Raw genomic sequence first — 18,814 nt, 5'->3', positions numbered from 1 at the left:
AGGATAGCAAAATTCAGACATCATATGAGATAAGAGCACAAAATGTAAGCCAAAAAATAATCCTATTTCTAAAAATAAATGCAGAAAATAAAAATTTGACACTTTTTTTTTTGAACTGGCTATTGAACTCAGGGGTACTTAACCACTGAGCCACATCCAGACACCACCGCAAGACACATCCAGTCTTGCTGAGTTGCTTAGGGCCTAGCTAAGTTGCTGAGGCTGGCTTTGAACTCATGATCCTCCTGCATCAGTTTCCCGAGCCACTGGGATTACAGGTGTGCACCACTACGCCCAAATTTAATGTATTTAATTGTAAGTAAAGCAGTTTATTAAAATAACACATCATGAGTAGAATTTATTTCAGGGACATAGATTATTTTGTACTTGAAAATCTATCAATCTGATTTCCTTCATTAAAGGATAGATGCTCATAAAACATCTGGTAAAATTCAACATTCATTTCTGATAAACATTCTTATAAGCTAGATATAGTCATACTTTTAATCTGAAAAAGAACATTAAACAAGAAGCCACAACAGGCATTATGCTTAATATTAATATTATGCTTAATAGTGAAATACTAGGAACATTTCCTTTAAAGTAAGGAGGCAAGGGCTGAGGCTGTGGCTCAGTGGTAAAGTGCTTGCCTAGAACGTGCGAGGCGCTGGTTTCGATCCTCAGCACCACTTAAATAAATAAAATAAATAAATAAAGTAAATAAATAAAAAGTTAGGCATTGTGTCCAACTACAACTAAAAAAAATTAATAGGAAAAAATAAAAAAATTAATAAAGTAAGGAGCAAAACAAAGATACTGTGTTCTACATTGTTCTGGAAGTTCTAGTTGGTGCAGTGAGATAGAAAATAAGTTGTGTAAACTTAGAAAGTAAAATCAATTTGGAAAAATCCATGATGTTCAACTAAAAACTCCATAAGAGAACTCAGTAGGGTGGCAGGCTGAGAGAGGTTTCCTACACCTCAGTAGTAATTCTTAAGATTAAATATATAAAAGTTCTTACTCATAAAACTAATGGCAACTATAACATATCTAGGAATAAACTTAGCAAGAAGTATGTGAGATCTATAAAGAAAAGTATACAATCTTAGTGAAAGGGTACAACGGAAAATCAGAATAAAAGAACAAATATGTCACATTCCGAGGGCATGCTAATTTCCCCTAAATTAATATATAACGTGAAACTCAGTCAATGAAAGTCCAAATTTCATCCTGGAGAGATGTACAAAAGGTTAAGAAAAATTTGAAATATAGAATAATGAATGAGGACTGGCTCTAAAAGGAGCTATAAAACATGTTATTGGTTAAAGTCACTAAAAAAACTCTGACACCTGTAAGAATTGGAAAGTAAGAGCAAAAGAATGGTACCCAGAAAGAGCTCTGTGTATGGAAGAATCATTATTATGAATTGGTACCCAAATCAGTGGGAAAAGTTGGGATGTTCAGCTAATGGTGTGGGGGCCATTAGAGATCCACTTAGATAAATAAAAATCAGAGACATTTAATTATATATAATGATATATATATATATATGATATATATATTCCAGGTGGACTAAGGATAAAAAACATAAAAATGCAAAACTTATAAAAGTGCTAAAAGAAAATATGAGATAGACTTTCATAATCTTGGGAGTAGAGAAGAAAACCTAGGATCTATAAAGAAGGACTGACAGATTCAACTCTACAAAAATTATAAAACTTCTGTATGGTGAAAAGTTCTACTCACAAAGTTAAATGAAAAGTTACAGATCACTGAAAAAAATATTTGCAGCATCCGTGATAAAGCATTATTACCTGTAAGTCCCTATAAATCAACCCCCAAAAGACTAACAATCCAGTAAAACATGGGTTAGGGATGAAAACAAATTATTTGTAAAACAAAACTCCCTATGACCCATATGAGCAGTGGTCAATACACCCTCACATGTGGAGGTGACCGATGTGTCTCCCAGACTCCCTTTGGCAGTGAAGAACTTGCTGGCCCAGCAGCTGCCAAGGGCTGCTGCCAGGAATCAGCCCTTTCTGGGGATTGCCTGGGCAGAGGAAAACCGTTTGCCCTTCAGTCACACCTCTCCCAGGGGCAGCCCACATCCAATAATCGATCAACACAGAGGTACAAAGGCCAGGTCCCTTTTGCTGAGCTTAAGACTGCTCTGGAGTTGCATCCAGTCCCACCCCACCATGGGGTCGGCTGAGCCTTTGTTGAGATAACACAGCAGACTTCTCTGGCCATCTCTCTTCCTTCCCCTTCCTCTCACGGGGGTTCATAACACCAGCTGTCCCTAAATGTCCTGCATGCTCATCTGTCTTGGAGTCTCCTCTGTGACTATTAGAACTAATGAAATGAAAATTATCTAATAAATAATAAGAAAACTCCCCCCTCCACCGCTCCACTCCTTAGTTTAGCACAACTTCAAAAGACTGAAAACAGTGTGAGAAGGTGTGGAGGGGAAAAAAAAGTCTTTTAGTTATTGTTGACAAAAGCATAAACTGGTAACATCTTTTTGGTATATAATTTGTAAGTATTTTATAAACATTAAAAATAAGCATATCCCGTGACCCAGCAACCATGCTTCGGAATTTACCCTGCAGAAATAAGGATGTTTATTACAACTTGTTTGTAACAGAAAATAAAAAAGTCAATAGATGGTACATCTAGAGGATACAAGTAGTGATGAAAACTGTTAAGATATGCATTTTAAAAGCTAGTTATGAAATCACATGTATAATGCCCATTTATGTAAAAAGAGAGCCCTGGCCACTTATATATGTAACTACATCACGGAAGCCCTGGGGTTCCCAGTGCAGTGACAGAAGGGCAAGGCAGGCTGACGGCAGACTTTCACATTTAACCTCCATACTTTGGTCTAGAGAGTCTACACCGTTACTTGTGAAATTTAAAAAAATAATGAGAAAAGAAACAAGCCAGGCCCTTTGGTTCTTCCTCCTTACATTTCCTGGCCTTCTCCTGTTTGGTCCTGAAGTCATGGTGGCAGGAGTCCTGGGACCTGGAAGAGCTCACTACCAGACCTCCACGAGGACATGGAAGTGGTGGCTCTTGATAGTCATCAGGGAACCCCAAAAGAGCTAAGGAGTAACCTTAAAGAAAACATGCAACCTGGAAATTAAAAAGCTGAAGGCTGCAAAATTCAAGGGCAGGAGCTGACCCCTGGTTGAGGGTTTGGATTTCTGGTGAAGGACCATTGAAGGGAACCATGCGGGGGCCGATCTGCTTGCTGGGCTGAGGAGCCTGGTGTGCATCCTACCTGACTGATGAGCCCGCTGAGCTCGCCTTCCAGCATCTTCACTTGGCACTCCAGCAACTCGATGTTGCTCAGGGAAGTCTGGTATTTATCCCTGTAGAGGTTCAGGCTCCTTTCTAGGGAGATGATCTTGTCCCCGGCCAAGGCAAGCTGCTCCTGTGCCAAATGGAGCTTCTCCCCTGCGTTCTCATGATTTCCCATTTCCTCCTCATAGAGAATCACCTGTTGGTGGAGGAACAAAACCACACAGAACCCGTGAAGCATCTAACCAGTAAAGGGCACGGTTGTCAGACCCTAGGCAAAGCATTCCCAAGTCTAAACTGGAAACCCGGATGAAGGGAATAGGTGCACTGCAGATCTAAAAGCCATGTGTGACATCAGGATGGGGATGATTAGAAACAGAACCAGGGACCATGCCTATTGCCCCCTATGGCTGGCATGTGGTAAGAACACAATAAATACTTGTTGATGAGCAGGAATGGATTTGTACTGCTCCATTTTTTTTTTAAAGAGCTTGAAATGCCAGTGTTTTTTTTCCCCCCTAGGAATTCTCTAGAGATCTAATTTGGAAAATGTAGAGTCCCTCATGTATGCTGGACCACAACAGTAAAGTTCCCAAGAGACGGTGGGGAAGCACAAACCAAAGATCCCCTGAGATTTTCATGATCCTGATTTAGATTCCTTTTCTTCTCAATCAATCAATTAATCATCCATCTGACAGATATTTATTGAATGCTCATAAGCTCTACTTAGGTGCAGAGGGGATATATGCATGTGAGAGAGACTCATTTCTCAAAGAGTTAAAAACTCTCATAACCTTGGGGGGATAGAATTTAAAATTAGCAAACAACTGTATACAGTTGAGTGTGCTAAATTGTATGGTTGGAACTACATGTCTTCAAGGAGTGAAGAGAAGAGGAATCATCATGGAAGACTTCATATTGGTTCCAATAGTCCAGTGCTGATAGAACACATTCCATAAATGTAAGCTCATTAAACTCATGGCCTTCCTGGACTTATTTAACTTGCCCCTCTATGTGCCTCCTGGAACTACCTCCTGAACTAACTACATACATGTATTTATATCCTGTCTTAGGGTTCAACTGTTGGCCGAACCCAACCCTAGGCAGCAGTCTGATGCTTCTGTGTAACAAAGCACTGGGGGAACTTGGCAGAACACCTCAAATAAATTTTCCAATACTAAGCCAGGCATGGTGGTGCATGCCTGTATAATCCCCATGGCTCAGGAGGCTGAGACAGGAGAATTGCGAGTTCAAAGCTAGTCTCAGCAATGGCGAGGCACTTAGCAACTCAGTGAGACCTTGTTTCTAAATAACATACAAAATAGGGCTGGGGATGTGGCTCAGTGGTCGAGTGACCCTCAGTTCAATCCTGGGTACCAAAAAAAAAGTTTTTTTCCAATACTTTCTCAGTGTGGGCTCTGCGGCTGTGTCCATTACTTGCCAAATCCCGTATCTACCCTTTCCTCCTCCTCTTTAGTAGCAGAACCTTGACTTCATTGGTGCAGCAATACCCCTCTAAAAGCTCCACTTTTCCCAGGCTTCCCAAGAACTAGCTATAGCCATGTGACTAATTCTGGCCAATGATACATGAATGAAAGTGTTGTGCAGGGTTTCTGGAAAATGTCCTTAAAAAGGAGTGTGCCTTTCTTTCCATCCTCCCGTTCCTCTCGATTATGTGGAACAGGGATGTGATGGTTGGAACTCCACCAACCCCTGCAGGTGACCTACACAATGGAAGCTACGAGCAGATGTGATGGCAAAACCTGGACTCTTTGGTGGAACCAGCCAATTTTAACACAGTTCCAATTTAGCTTTATGAAACCATGGTTTATGCTCACAGTCTTTGTCCCAAATTGTATGTTGTAGAATAACTCTTCTTTGTCCTTCCCTTCTCAATTCTTTTCAGCAAATTCTCACAGTAATCCCTTTAAAAAAAATCTGTATCTCCAAGGTCCCTCACAAACCCCTGGAGATGGTCCTTAAGCAACAACACCATCTAAAACACTCATTGGGATTTTCTTTGGATCTGGAGGAAGAAAATGCCAAGGGGAAACCCCCAGATATCAGAGTTTGCCCGTCCATTACACAAAACCATGATTCTATTGCTGTTAGTGCTACTGGCTTTAGTTTTGCTGCTTTTGAATTGAGTCTTGGGATTCTACAGGGATGCTATTCTTTGGTTGGAAAGGTATTGCCCTGGAACATGAATATAAATGAATGTCCAGAATATACTTAAGCTGAATTTATAGGATCTAAAACTCCAGTCCCCCCAAAATGATCTGGCACTTTCAATGATGGAATCAGACCCAGTGTCTGGTTATCTTATCAACTTGTAGGCGCCAGGAACTAATAATCATCAGAACCTGATTTTTTCTAAAAATAGTTGATATTATGGGTCTCATATCTTTATTTTTCTTTAATAGCCCTTGGCTACCTAGACTCTTTTTGCATTTAAATTGTGATGGTCATGGAATGAAGAAGATGGGCTCACCCACCAACAGATGCGCCATGCATGCTTGCATCCCACAGACCCACATGTGTTAGCCCTGGAGCTCTCATGTACTTGTGCCACCCTGTTTAGTTTCCTTCTGCCCAGCTTCAGAAAGATCAAGAATTAAAGAGGGAAAGTTTGTAAAACCTGCCTGAGATGTTGCAAAGCTCCCCGCTGTAAGCCCCGTGTTTGCTTTCTAGCAGGGGTGGCCTGATTCCTGCATCTCCATAGTTAAGCTCACTGTACCTCATCTTCTTTCAGCTTGCAGTGATGGTGCAGTATAACCAGGTCAGATGTCTGCTTCTCCAAGATGGACTGGTACTGCAGGAGGGAGCAGTAGGAAGTCTGTAATTCATCGGTGCGAAACTCTAGTTCTCGCTGAAGGGCCAGCAATTTTTTCTTCAGTTGCTGGAGCTGCCTCAGATGACACTCTTTCGCTGACCCAAACTCCATCAGGGAGTCCTCGAATGCTAAAGCCTGGGCTTGCTGCTTCTTCTGCCGTACGGAGAGAAAAGGCTTTAGCTTGTCACTAAGGATGCAGGTTTTTTCATCTGTTTAATTGTTCACATACACCTATCTACCCTTTCATCTTTAAACATTTCCTTCTGTTCACAGGGAGATATGGCATTCCGTATTCCCACTCTGTAAGAAGGATTCAAAAGAAAGAACCAAGAGATGGTTCTTACCTGTCAGAAAGCTTCTTGTGAGGTCAAGAAAAAACACAAATATGTAAAGGATCTAGATATGTAATAAACATGCTAATGTTTTGACCTCACATATCAAGACAAGATAATTGACTTGGAAGAAAATGGATTTTTGGGTCATGGTTCTTGGACCAAAGTTGGAATACCTGGGTAAAGGAATACTGAAAGGAGTCAAGGGTAAGTTCTTAGGGGTTCTGGAATACTAGAGAATAGGGTGCCGAGAGAGGGAGATATTGTCCTCATGTAGGCACTGCCTCTGTCTCTACCTCCTGAAGGCAGGTGTGACCTTGGAGAAACTGAGTGTGCATGTGGTGTGGAGTGATTTCCCTCTGCCAATCCACAACCTACCTGAAATGCTACTAGACTCACCCTGTAACCATCACATAACATCATTTTATGACAAGTTAATCATAATAGTCCATCATTGTTAAGAAATACAGTTCAATGATTTGTCATCAATTTATAGAGTTATTCAGTTATCATTACAATTCTAGTTTTAGAACATTTCCATCATCCCTAAAATTCTCTCCTGCCCATTTGTGGTCACTACTGTCTCTACCCCCACCTCTAGGCAGCCACTGATGTGCTTTCTGCATCTATGGATTTGCCTTTTCTAGGTGTTTCATACATGGAATTGTATAACACCTCATGTTTTGTATCCGGTTTCTTTCACTTGGTATAAGTTTTTGAGGCTCATCCAGTTTGCAGCAAGAATCAGTATTTAGTTCCTTTTCATGGTGGATAAAAATATCCACCCATTGGTGGGTATCTGAATTGTTTCAGTTTTAGCTATTGCGAATAATGCCACTATGAACATAAACATACTAGCCTCTGTGGGATATAATGTTTTTAATTTAATTAATTTTTAAAATTTAATTAAGTCTATTGTGGTACATTTACTATATCAAGTACTGTACTAAGTAATGGAGATAAAGCAGTCTTTGAAACAGACAAGATACCTGCCTTCATGGAGTTCGCATGTAATAGGAAGAGAAACAAGATAAACCAGTAAATTATGGAGTATATTAGGAGGAAAAAGTGCCATAGAGCAGAGTAAAGCAGGGAGAAAGATGAGGACTGTCAGGAGGGAGGAGTTGGTACCATTTTTATGGAGGACTACGTTGAGAAGGTGATATTTGAGCCAAAACTTGCAAGAGGCAGGAGATGGAGCCTGGTAGAAATCTGTCACAGGAATACTCCAGAGAGAGAGAGAGAGAGAATAGCAAGTACAAAGACAAGAAAGTGGGAATGTGCCTGGTGGCATTTGAGGATCTCCGGGGGGGGGGGTGCTAGCCACTCTGTTCTTCTTGGAGTAGAGAAAGTAAAGGGGACAAGAGGGACCAGATGAAGGGAGAAAGACAAAGGAGGTGAGGTCCTTCAGGGTCTTATGGACCATTGTAAAGACTCCAAAGACTCATGTAGATGAAAGGCCACTGCAGGATAGTGAGCAGGGACGGACCTGATCTCCCTCAGATTTTACAAAGGACGCACTGGTTGTTCTATTGAAAATCCACTGAAGATGAACTCCATTTTCTCTGGCAAAGACAGAAGCAGGGATACTGGATAGGAGGCTACTAAAGGCAAGACAAGATGGCGGTGCAGACCAATGTGGTTGTAGTAGATGCCCTTCAGTAGATGAATGGGTAAAATAATGTATCATATATACATAATGAAATATTGCTCAGCAATAAAAGAGAATACAATCATGGCATTTGCAGGTAAATGGATGGCATTGGAGAAGATAATACTAAGTGAAGTTAGCCAATCCCCCCCCCAAAAAAATGCTGAATGTTTTCTCTGATATAAGGTGACTGACTCATAGTGGGTAGGGAGGGGGAGCATGGGAGGAATAGACAAACTCTAGATAGGGCAGAGGGGTAGGAGGGGAAGGGAGGGGCAGGGGGTTAGCAAGGATGGTGTAATGTGATGGACATTATTATCCGAAGTACATGTATGAAGACATGAATTGGGTGTCAACATACTTTATATACAACCAGAGATATGAAAAATTGTGCTGTATAGGTGTAATAAGAATTATAATGCATTCTTCTGTCATTTATTTTTTTAAAAAATCAATAAAAAAGAAAAAAAAAGAAAAGAAAGAATGCTGCTATTCTAACAACTCATTTCTGGTTGAGGTTTAGAGAGAAGGGACTTGGAAGTAGTAAGAGAGAAAGAGAATGTGTGTGTGTGTGTGTGTGTGTGTGTGTGTGTGTGTGTGTGTGGGGAGGGCCTCAAGAGCCCAGATCTCCCTGTCTACACACAGGTAGCTATAGAACAGCTGCCAGGGGCCTGAGGAGCTACTTGGAAAAACACATGATCACAAGTAAGCACTCACTGTGGACGTAACTAAGCAAAGGCGTAAACACCCTGGGATGGGGTTCATTCAGAACAGTGTGTCTTATTGGAGCAAATATTCAATAAAATCCTTATCATTGTTGGGAGCCTATAATCCCAGCAGCTCAGGAGGCTGAGGCAGGAGGATCACAAGCTGGAGCCCAGCCTGGGCAATTTAGTGAGACCCTGTTTCAAAATAAAAATTAAAAAGGGTTGGTAATGTAGCTCAGTGATGAAGTGCTTACTACTACTACTACTACTACTACTACTACGGATTAATTTTTTTGTGGGGGTTTTGGGGATTAAACCCAGGGACATTTTACCACTGAGTTATATCCTGAACCCTTTTTGTGTTTTATTTTGAGGCAGAGTCTCATTTGCTTAGGGCCTCGTGAAGTTGCTGAGGCTGGCTTTGAACTTGAGATCCCCCTTCCTTAGCCTCCTGAACTGCTGGGATTACAGGCATGTGCTACCACACCTGGCAAAAATCCTTATTATTTTTTGCCCAAATTTTCTTCTCTTGGCTTCACTTAATGTGAACTGGTCTCTTGAAGGTTAAGAAACTGGATTCCTGGTGCTTCTAGTGCTCACGTGTAACCTCTGATCCGGAATTCCCTTCCCCCACGGGATGTATATGACCTAGATGAAACTCAACTGTGGTCTCCTCATGTACACATGAGAATACCTTCTTTCTTTGCCTCTCCTTCTTTCCATGTGCCCACTTTCTCTTCATTACCCAACAGAATGAGAGAAACACTATTTGTTTAAAAGAAGTCAAACTTTCTTCAGGGTTTCTGTTCCTAGTATCTGGTATGTCAACCATACTTAGATGTGCTCAGAATTGCTTTAAAGGTTCCTGTGGGTAAAGAGTGTCTTTCCTGAATGGGGTGTAGAGAGCTCCCCAATCTGGCAATGATGCTGATGAACCACTAATAATATCTCTTCCTAAAGGTTATGTGGAGCCTTCTGGATTTAATTTTGGTCTGGGGTAACATGATGGACCAGCCAGATGATGGGAGATCTCTCAACATTTCCAGCAGCAGAACTAATTATAAAGTTCCCCAAATTGCTTATATCTACAGAGAAATTGGAGTTTTGCTGGATGGAAAACGTAAATATTCATGTACTCCACAAAACTATGGGTTTGGAGAAATGAAATTTGCAAGACTTGGAAAAAAAAATGCCTAAACTGACTTAAGACTTGCAACATTTCCACTTATTTATCCTGACATATTCAAAAGTTTATTTTTATTAATTCTAAGTGAATAGAAAATGATATGCTATGAATCCATGCCACATGCTATGAAACTGACATTTCACTCATATCTGTGCTAAATAACAGAACAGTTGCATAAAGGTACCAAAACCTTTCGTTTCTTTTGAAAAGTTTTTTTTTTTGTTGTTTTTTACATTCTTCTTTGGCTTCTAAACTGAGATCTGGAGAAAAGGAACAAGTTAGAAATGATTTTATGGAAGTAAGATTAATTCTTAAGGTGACCGTCCAGAGGTAGATGATTCTGGGGGCCATCTGGTCTATCAGGTCTCTCAGCTAGATTTCTACCTGGCATCAGCTGCTTGAAAAGATGGAGCACGAGGGCCACCCAAGGAACTTGTTCCCATATTTAATCAACCTTTCAGCCCTACTTGTGGTCAAAGAGATTATAGCTATTGCTCCTTCCTTGCCTATGTGGCCACTTGATCACAGAAGGAAATTAATTGGCCTGGCATGATTTGCCTTTTGAAAAGTCACGTTGGTTTCCACCCAATACTTTGTGCTTTTCAAGTTGATGCTAATTGATTGATGTTAAGTTCTATATTTTCCCTGATATTGAAGTTAAGCTGACAGGTCTATAATTACCGGGATTGTCCTTTTTCCCTTTTTTAAAAAGATGAGCACTTCATTTACCCTTTTTCAGTCTACAGGGACTTTCTTTATCCTCTTGAGTTCTCAAAAATAATCACTAGCAGCTATGTAATAACACCTGCCAATTCCTTAAGTACTCTTGGAAGAATGTCATCAGACCCTGCTGATTTGCCTAAAGCCGGCTTTTCAAAATACTTTTTAACCCTTTTATTCCCTACTCTAGTTTTCGTCCTTTTCTGTCACAAGTTGGCGTTGTTCTGATGACTGGGTCTCAGAACTGAATTTAAGAGCTGCATCTCTCCCTATCCTTTTCCAGTCATTGTTATAAACTTATTTTCCTATCTTTGAGGCATTAGGTGAGATATTTTCTTGGATTGTAGGTTAGTCTTAAATCACTGAAGAAGGTAGATCTCTTCTTAGGTTTTCCCTAAATTATATTCCTTGTATTTTTTCGTGTGTTGGCAGCATATAGAACTGCATGCTTAACGGACCTGCATTTCTTTTGCATCCATCTGTGGCTTTGACATTCTTCTCACGAATGATCTCCGAGATTCACTTTAAAAACATACACTCTTTCAGAAGGATTTTCAAGTTATGGAAAAATTTCAAAAGTAGCAAAGAGAGTTCCTATAGAGTCTACATCCAGCTTCTCCTAATGTTAAGTTATTCTCACATAATGTGGTACATTTGTCCAAACTAAGAAATTAATGTTGTTACATGATTATGAATGAAACTAGAGAAATTTTGTCAGATTTTTTCACTAATGTAATTTTTTTTTCTGTTCTAGGATCATTCAATCTAGGATCCCATATTACATTTAGCAGATTCACTTAAAAATTCTTTTTTCATTATCAATGATTCAAAATGGTATTGTGTAGACAAACTATGGAACCAGTCTAGGTGTCCTTCCATGAATAAATGGAAAAGGGAAAATGTGGTGTATATATACACAGTGGAGTTTTATTCAGTCATAAAGAAGAATGGAATTATGTCATTTGCAGAAAAATGGATGGAACTTGAGAGCATTATGTTAAGTGAAATAAGCCAAACTCAGAAAGTCAAGTTTCCTCTTCTATGTGGAAACTGGAGAGGAAAAAGGAAAAGAAAAAGTGTCGGGGGTGGAGATCCCATGAAAATTGAAGGGAGAGATCAGTAGAGGAGAGGAAAGGACCAGGGAATGGAGGAGGAAAGAGAGAAATACTGGGGATTGTGATTGGTCAAATTATATATTATATTTTGTGCCAAATTATATTTTGTCACATACAAATATGTGACAACAAATCCCATCATTATGTACAACCATCATGCACCAAGAAAAATTATGGAAAAATTATCCAAAATGATACTGTGTGATAATGTCCATCAGGACTCTACTAATCTTTACATGTCCAACTAATGACTCTCATCTACAGGAATAAAATTTGCATATGCAGTTTTTATCCTAAAAATAATGCCTTCCACATACCTCACAGCTTAGCCTGACAATCTAAGCTCAACTGAATGTCAGGATACACTACCCATGCTTTTGCCAGGGAATGGGGCCTGGGAAAATTATTCAACAGGACCCTTCTATTCCTGATTTGATCTTTATTTTATTATGATTCCTCTCTTGTTCTTTTCTCCTTTTGTTTTGAGGCTTTCTTTTGGCTTCTGGACAGGGCCAGTACTGGAGTGAGGGAAGCAAGGTGCAGATTTTAAGGAGGCGCTCAGTCTCAGGGTCAAGCAAGAGCAGGTTGCACCGAAGAGTCAGTGCCCATAAATCCTGCATCAGGGGCACCTCGCTTGCTCTGGTTTTAGAGCATAATGAATTATTCTTTATATATCAGGTCAGATCATTTTGTTTCCTATCATCCACCTTCTCTCTTCCATTTCTTTTGTTACATGTAACATCGGATGTAATTTGCTTTTCTCCCATAACTGTGGTCCTGAACCATGACCTCCTGCTTCTCCCCACCCCCACTTTCAGATATTAGCAAAACTCCAGAAAGTCTTAGGTTTCACTCTCAGATGCAGATGACCTTGAAAATAGCCAGAGTGAAAAGTCCTGAGGTAGGAGTGGTATTTTCATTGTTAGGGTGTGTGTGTTTATTTCTCTCATTGCTGGCTTGACAAGTACTCTTGAATGACTAGTGGAAGAACTTTCTATTGTTCTAGCCCTGGGGTAGTCAAGGGAACAGGGGTAGGTAGCAGCTGCCAAATTCCTTCCGTGGCTGCTGTTCATCATGCCCTCCTCCACACAGAGATGGTTCTCTTTCATATTATATTTCTCCTTGTGGAAAGCAGATTTTTAAAAGGGATTTTCTGAGTAGATGAGTATAGGTCTACAGTAATTGTGTATTTGTATGCATAGTCTGCAATTTAAATTTTGCACTAAGTGCTAGGAAAAAAAAAAGAGCTTGTTTTAAAGCTTGTTTCAAGCTGTTAGACCTTCTTGTGGGCAATTAGAATAATAAAATGCAATTTAATACTTTTCTCCTTTCAAGTTGCCAGGTATATTTATAAGCCACATGGCTTTCCCTGACTGGGGGAAATAAGTAAATCCATGAAAACCCGGGACAGTGAAAACATCCTAGAATGTTAATATTTAGAAAGAAGTAAATTATGATCTTCTTATTCCTGAGATCCATTTAGGGAAACCAAAGATTTTTCTATATTCATGACTTCCTGAGAAAAGGATGCAGTGCTTGGTAGGATTGCTTTGCTGGTAGCATTTTTGGGCATTGCAGAGAACAATTTTTGGTTTCCATAGCGAGGTGATAAGTCCTGGGGGAACTCTAACAGACATCATGACAGAGACCAGATCACCGTGGTTGCTTACACAGCACCTGGGGGGTTCAGCAAAGACCTGTGCAACCAGTACTTGCTTTATGTTTGTGTAGAATTCAAGTCACTAAATGGAAATAAAGACCACAAGTAAGAAATTCTTGGAAATCAGCTTTTAGAAAACACATCCCAGCGGGCTCCCCAGTTTGTGTGGATCAGCTTAGAGTGTGGTTTAAAGACCTTAGGTGTATAGTTTCCAAAGAGAAAGAACCTCAGGCTGAAATACAAACCACTTCAGCTGGTGGATTCCCTAGATCAGTATTAGTTCAAAATCACTCCAGAAAGATGGTATGCCGGGGGGCCTAACTATTCACACGCAGGCAGGAGAAGTGGTACTGAGTGTTTCAGCTTGGGTACCTCTGAAAGAAAGCAGGCCCTGAAACAAGGAACTGAGTGACTGTCAACCTAGTAGTGTATGTAGGAGGAGACGGTAGGAAACTCTGGAGCCAGGGAGGGCGTGTCATCAAGCCAGTTACCACTGTGGGTGGGTCCCAATGAGGAATTCTGGGAGAGAGCTAGGAGCGTGTCTTGAGTTAACTCTGACACAGGTGAAGGGGGCTAGGTTATTTAATCAACCGTCTCCCGATTTGCCATTTCTTGGGTTCTGCTCCTAGGGGCATTCCTCTTCAACGCTTCAGCTTGTCCTGTGACTGGGTTCTGGCCTCCAGAAGGACATCTCAAAGGCAGTCAAGAGGCAAGCACGTCTGTAACAAGCACCCATGGCACTGATGAGGAGTGACACCCCGGAGTGGGTGCAATGGCTTTTACTTCCATGGTTGATTAGAAATGTGTCTAAGATCCATCAGGAGATACTACTCTCCTTAGATCACTGTGATCCGGCATTTTCAGGGAAATGGGCTACCAAGTCAGGTGTGAAAGGCCAGAAAAGGGAAAGACAGCACATCTGAGAGGCAGATGATCTTGGAAACAGCTAGAGTGAAAAATCCTGAGGGCAGGAGCAGCCTCTTCTGTGTGTGAGTCATGGTCCCTCATGGCTTGCTCAATAAGTAGCCTTAAATGACTCAGGAAAGAACTTTCTACTGTTCTTGCTCAAGGGAGCAGCGGCAGGTAGCCGCTGCCCAATTCCTTACGTGGCTGCTGTTCATCATGGCCTCCTCCACGCACAGCTGGTTCTCTTGCAAGGTCTTCCCGTGTCTCTTGCAGACATCGTGAAGGTTCTTGATGTCGAGTTGCAGGCTCAGGAGCTTGCTGCTAAGGTTGCTCACTTCTCTGTCTCTCTCCCCCGCCTAGGCCACAGGAAAAACAAAAGCATCCATTATGAACCATCAAGAAAATGCTTACTTTCAGTCACTTATCAGGTTGACAGAGACTTTAAATTTACTGGAAATTTGTCCATCAAGCCTTTACTATTATTACTCATCCCGTGGAACATTTACACAGCATCCATTTGCGAGGTGTCTGAGTGCCCTGCATTATTCAGGCAATTACTTATTTATATTAATTAATCTTCACCACACTGCTGTGGCTGCATCAGACAATTCCCCCTGTTTTTTCAAGAGGAAGTCAGCGCCTAGAATAATTCCAGGCATCCAGTGAACTGTCTATAAATATTAATGGCTCTGCCACCGATGAAATGAACATATTGAGATGTCAAGTGAGCTAGTCAAGACTTGAGTGACTTAGTGATGGAGTTGATGTGAGATTCTGAAGTCCCACAGAAGGATAATGGATAAACTTTCTCCTTATCCGTTATTCCAAATCTCTCTCACCTATAAACCTCGTGCTTTTCTTTACAGGGGTTCCCCAATGGGAACAAGAGTGAAATCCTTGGGCTGATTGGGTAAGATCTCTATCTTTGTGTAAAGGATTAGCTAATTGTTGCTGGGTCAGAATGGAAAATAGTGATGGAGGTCAAAATAGAGGCTATGGAGTACAGCAACTTGGGTGGTGTGGGGTGGGGATGCAGAGCAGTGACAGATGGGTGGGCCCTCTGTCATATCATGATGTCCCTTTCCACTCTGTCACGGGTGGCAGCAGTATGAAAAGGAATTTGGAAGAAGCCCTTCATGAACCTATGTACACCCATCCCTGCCTTCTCTTTTAAAAAAAACTCCCGTGAGACAATTGAAGTCGCTTTGCCTGGAGGATCCCATCACTTTGCCAATAGTATCACGGCTGGCTTATCGTCATTAATAAGGGCAGGTGTTGCCATCTCCGACATTTAGATTTTGGAACTGAGACTGGCGCAAAGTATGGGAAGTGCTCATCTCTTAGGTTAGACTCCCCGGAAGCAGCTTCTTACATGCAGATTTGTAGCATCTATTAAAGAAAAGCTCCAAGAGAAACAGAAAAGAGGAGGATGCAGGATGGGGAAGGGGAAGAAGCCACCCAAGGAGACAGTTTCAGACAATGACCTTGTGAATCATTTTAGCCTGAGCTCAGGGGACTCTGGAGTGTAAGTTGTGTCTCAGAGTCTGCCCTGAGTTGTGGCAATGAATGCTGGGCTGTCGAGCTCAGCATCAGCCAGTTGATGGCTGAGGGTTGCCCCAGGGGAGGTAAGTTCCCAAGGCCTTCCAGCTCTTGATCCTATAAGGCAAAGTGACTTTAATCGTCTCAGGGCCATTCTTCTAAGAGAGAAGGCAGGGATGGTGTACATAAATGGGTGCGGGCATCTGAGCCACAACGTCCCAGGTACCCCATACCTGGTTAGCAGTAGAGCCAGAAAAGTGCAGACTTCCCATCCTACCCAGTGCTCTGTGGCCATATCTTACACACCGGTCTGGCTTTTGAAATATATGAGCTGCATAACCCGCATTCCCAGGGGAACTGGAGCCCTGATACGGACGTCGTAAATCAAGTCCTACTGGACAGGTCAGTTTAAGAGACCTCTGTACAAGGCTAAAGGGGGCCAGAGTACAATGTGAGACTCGGACACTGCAATGTCACAGTGTTCGGAATTCAGAAGGTTTCCCAGAAGCGCTGCTGTCTCAGCTGATTTATTTCTTCATTTCCATTTAGTACCTGGATTTTTTTTTTTTACCACTTTACAGTTTAATTAGGTTAACGGCATGGCTCTGTCATTAAAAGGATTTCATTATCTCAAAACTCTCCCTCCTCCTCTCTTGCTCCTGTCCCTTGTTCCTCACTTTCAGAAAAATAACAGTGGATGACAACTGCCCCAAGCATGTAATTACCATTAAGACAATTACCAGGGACTCTCTTAAGAGAATATGTGTCGAGTGGTTAAAAGAAATAGTGTGCGGACGCTGTTTTCTAACTTGAAAACAAAATCCTTGACCCAATAACAAGTAGCAGTTTGATTCAAGTGTTTGGGAATAGGTTATGGAGCCTTACTTGGGAGCGGGTGGGGACCTACAGATTTCCTCTGCACTTGCCACTGAGCCATTTTTCTTTGACATCAATGAGTAAATTAGGCGATGACTTGATGCTCGCCCCTGGAGAACTTAATCCCCTGCGCTCTCACCTCAGAGCTGAATGTATGTGTCTTAAGGAGAGGACCACGTCACCAGGTTGCTCCACATGGAGCCTAGTAGTACACTGAGGTCTCACTAGCAAAATACCAAATGGTGTACAACTTGAACCTCTAAGTCAACAATTGAATATTCTCTCTCGGGGTAATAAAAATGTCCTGTCTCTCTAGTTTTGGATGTCCTCTGAGTAAAAGGCCTGCTAGCCGTATTCTTTTAATGCCACGAGGACTTCAGAATTGGATCTTTAATGGAGATGATCTCATCTAATTTGGATATTTAGCACCAGCTCAGAGTCTCTGAGGAAATTTCTTCATTCATAAAACAAGAGGTTTGGAATAAATCATCTTTCTTTGAAGATTCCCTAAGACAGTTGAATAACAAATGACTCTTGCTGAATGTCACATGAAATCTGCATTTGAAATAGAAATCTAACCATTCCTTCCTAAAAACCAAACCATCAAGGAGTTCTGAAGCCCCAGAACAGGAGTAGAAATACTTGAGGAGCAGTAGACTATGTCCATGAACCATGTTCCCTGTGTAACTACAGGTAGTTGTTAGAAGAAGCTGTGCTGACCTCCGAACTCCAGAAGGAAGGTTTTTCCTGGAGTCCCGGGAAATTTAATTTCCTGCTAATATCTTGCACAGATTTTAGCTGTGAACTATTTATAATCCTATCTACTTTATGAAGGCTAAATTCCAGGAGGATGCCTTTTGGAGTTTCAATATGCAGTAGGAATGGATTTAATCTGACATTTCATCCATCATAGCTCTGCAACCAGGACTGGGGCTGGAGACGAACTGAGAGTTATAACACTGACCCCTCAGGCACCATCTGATCCTATCCTGGATCTGGAGTCATTAGCGATGGCTGAAATCACAAGTCCTTGCTGCCAGGTGGGTTTTCATTCAGACAAGCCATATATTTAGATGCCCAGTTTTGCTTATATATAAAGGTGGAACCTGGTCACTCTGTTTAGAAGCATTTGACACCAGCAGAGCTGACAGCCCACAGGCAAAATGATGAGTACTGATACCGCAGTTGCTACCATATGTATGATAATTAAAACAGGCTATTTACGGAGGTAAATTTCTGTATTGATTAAGTGGCTTTTTTTGCATGCCTTCTCAAACATATTTCAAAAAAGTAAATATGTATTTAGTCTTCAAAGGATAGTTTCATATTTCTTCTTGTGGGGGAGTTGGGGTTAAATTAAAGCTTGGAACTCAGTATCAATTTTAGAGCTCAAAAGCACTATGTAGATTCAAAATGGCAGCATTCCCAGGGGTTTGGCACTTGAACAAGAAAGCTTGGTGCAACATGGGTGGCAGTTTTTAGGGCAATTTTAGAGTCAACCAACAACACTATCAATGCTATCTTCTTTGAGAAATTATTTGAGATAAGGGCAAAACTTCAATAAACAATGGAAAGCCATTTTTTAAAAAAAACTATCATTAATACCACAACGATTCAACAGATTCCAATTCATAGTGATGGCTATGCTTTACTGAACAGGAAAGCTTGAAAACTAATTGTGCTTCAGGAATCTTGTACCTGTCGTGATAGAGTTTATAGTTATCTACAGCAGTTTCCAACACTACTTTTGATATCACTCGATTTCCAAGTTACATTCACATTGATAGAAACATTGCAGATTTCACGTTACATATGATGGAGATTAATGGATACTCACGCAAGGTTTTGCCTGTGAATAAGAATTTTGGAACAAATTAAATGAAATGAAGGAATGGACTTCTAGAAAATCCATACCAGATGGCAGTTTTCTGCAAAACGGGCAGCAAATCCCTTATGGCTCCTAATCCAGCAGGCAAGGGGCAG

At 41.2% G+C, this 18,814-nt stretch overlaps 1 protein-coding gene across 1 annotated transcript in view; it reads right to left on the bottom strand.

Moving 5' to 3' along the window:
- Pmfbp1 (polyamine modulated factor 1 binding protein 1) overlaps positions 1-18,814 on the bottom strand; it is a 50,133-nt gene that overhangs the window by 30,739 nt on the left and 580 nt on the right. Inside the window, exons 2-4 of the mRNA XM_026399220.2 lie at positions 14,617-14,772; positions 6,044-6,292; positions 3,287-3,505 (exon numbers count right to left, since the gene is read on the bottom strand). Coding sequence (XP_026255005.1) covers positions 3,287-3,505; positions 6,044-6,292; positions 14,617-14,772 — 624 coding nt within the window. The remainder of the gene's footprint in view (positions 1-3,286; positions 3,506-6,043; positions 6,293-14,616; positions 14,773-18,814) is intronic.

Source organism: Urocitellus parryii, chromosome 15 (assembly GCF_045843805.1).
Source record: "Urocitellus parryii isolate mUroPar1 chromosome 15, mUroPar1.hap1, whole genome shotgun sequence".
NCBI classification, from domain to species: domain Eukaryota; kingdom Metazoa; phylum Chordata; class Mammalia; order Rodentia; family Sciuridae; genus Urocitellus; species Urocitellus parryii.
Note: the sequence above shows the minus strand (reverse complement) of the source record. Positions and strands in the feature narration are given on the sequence as shown.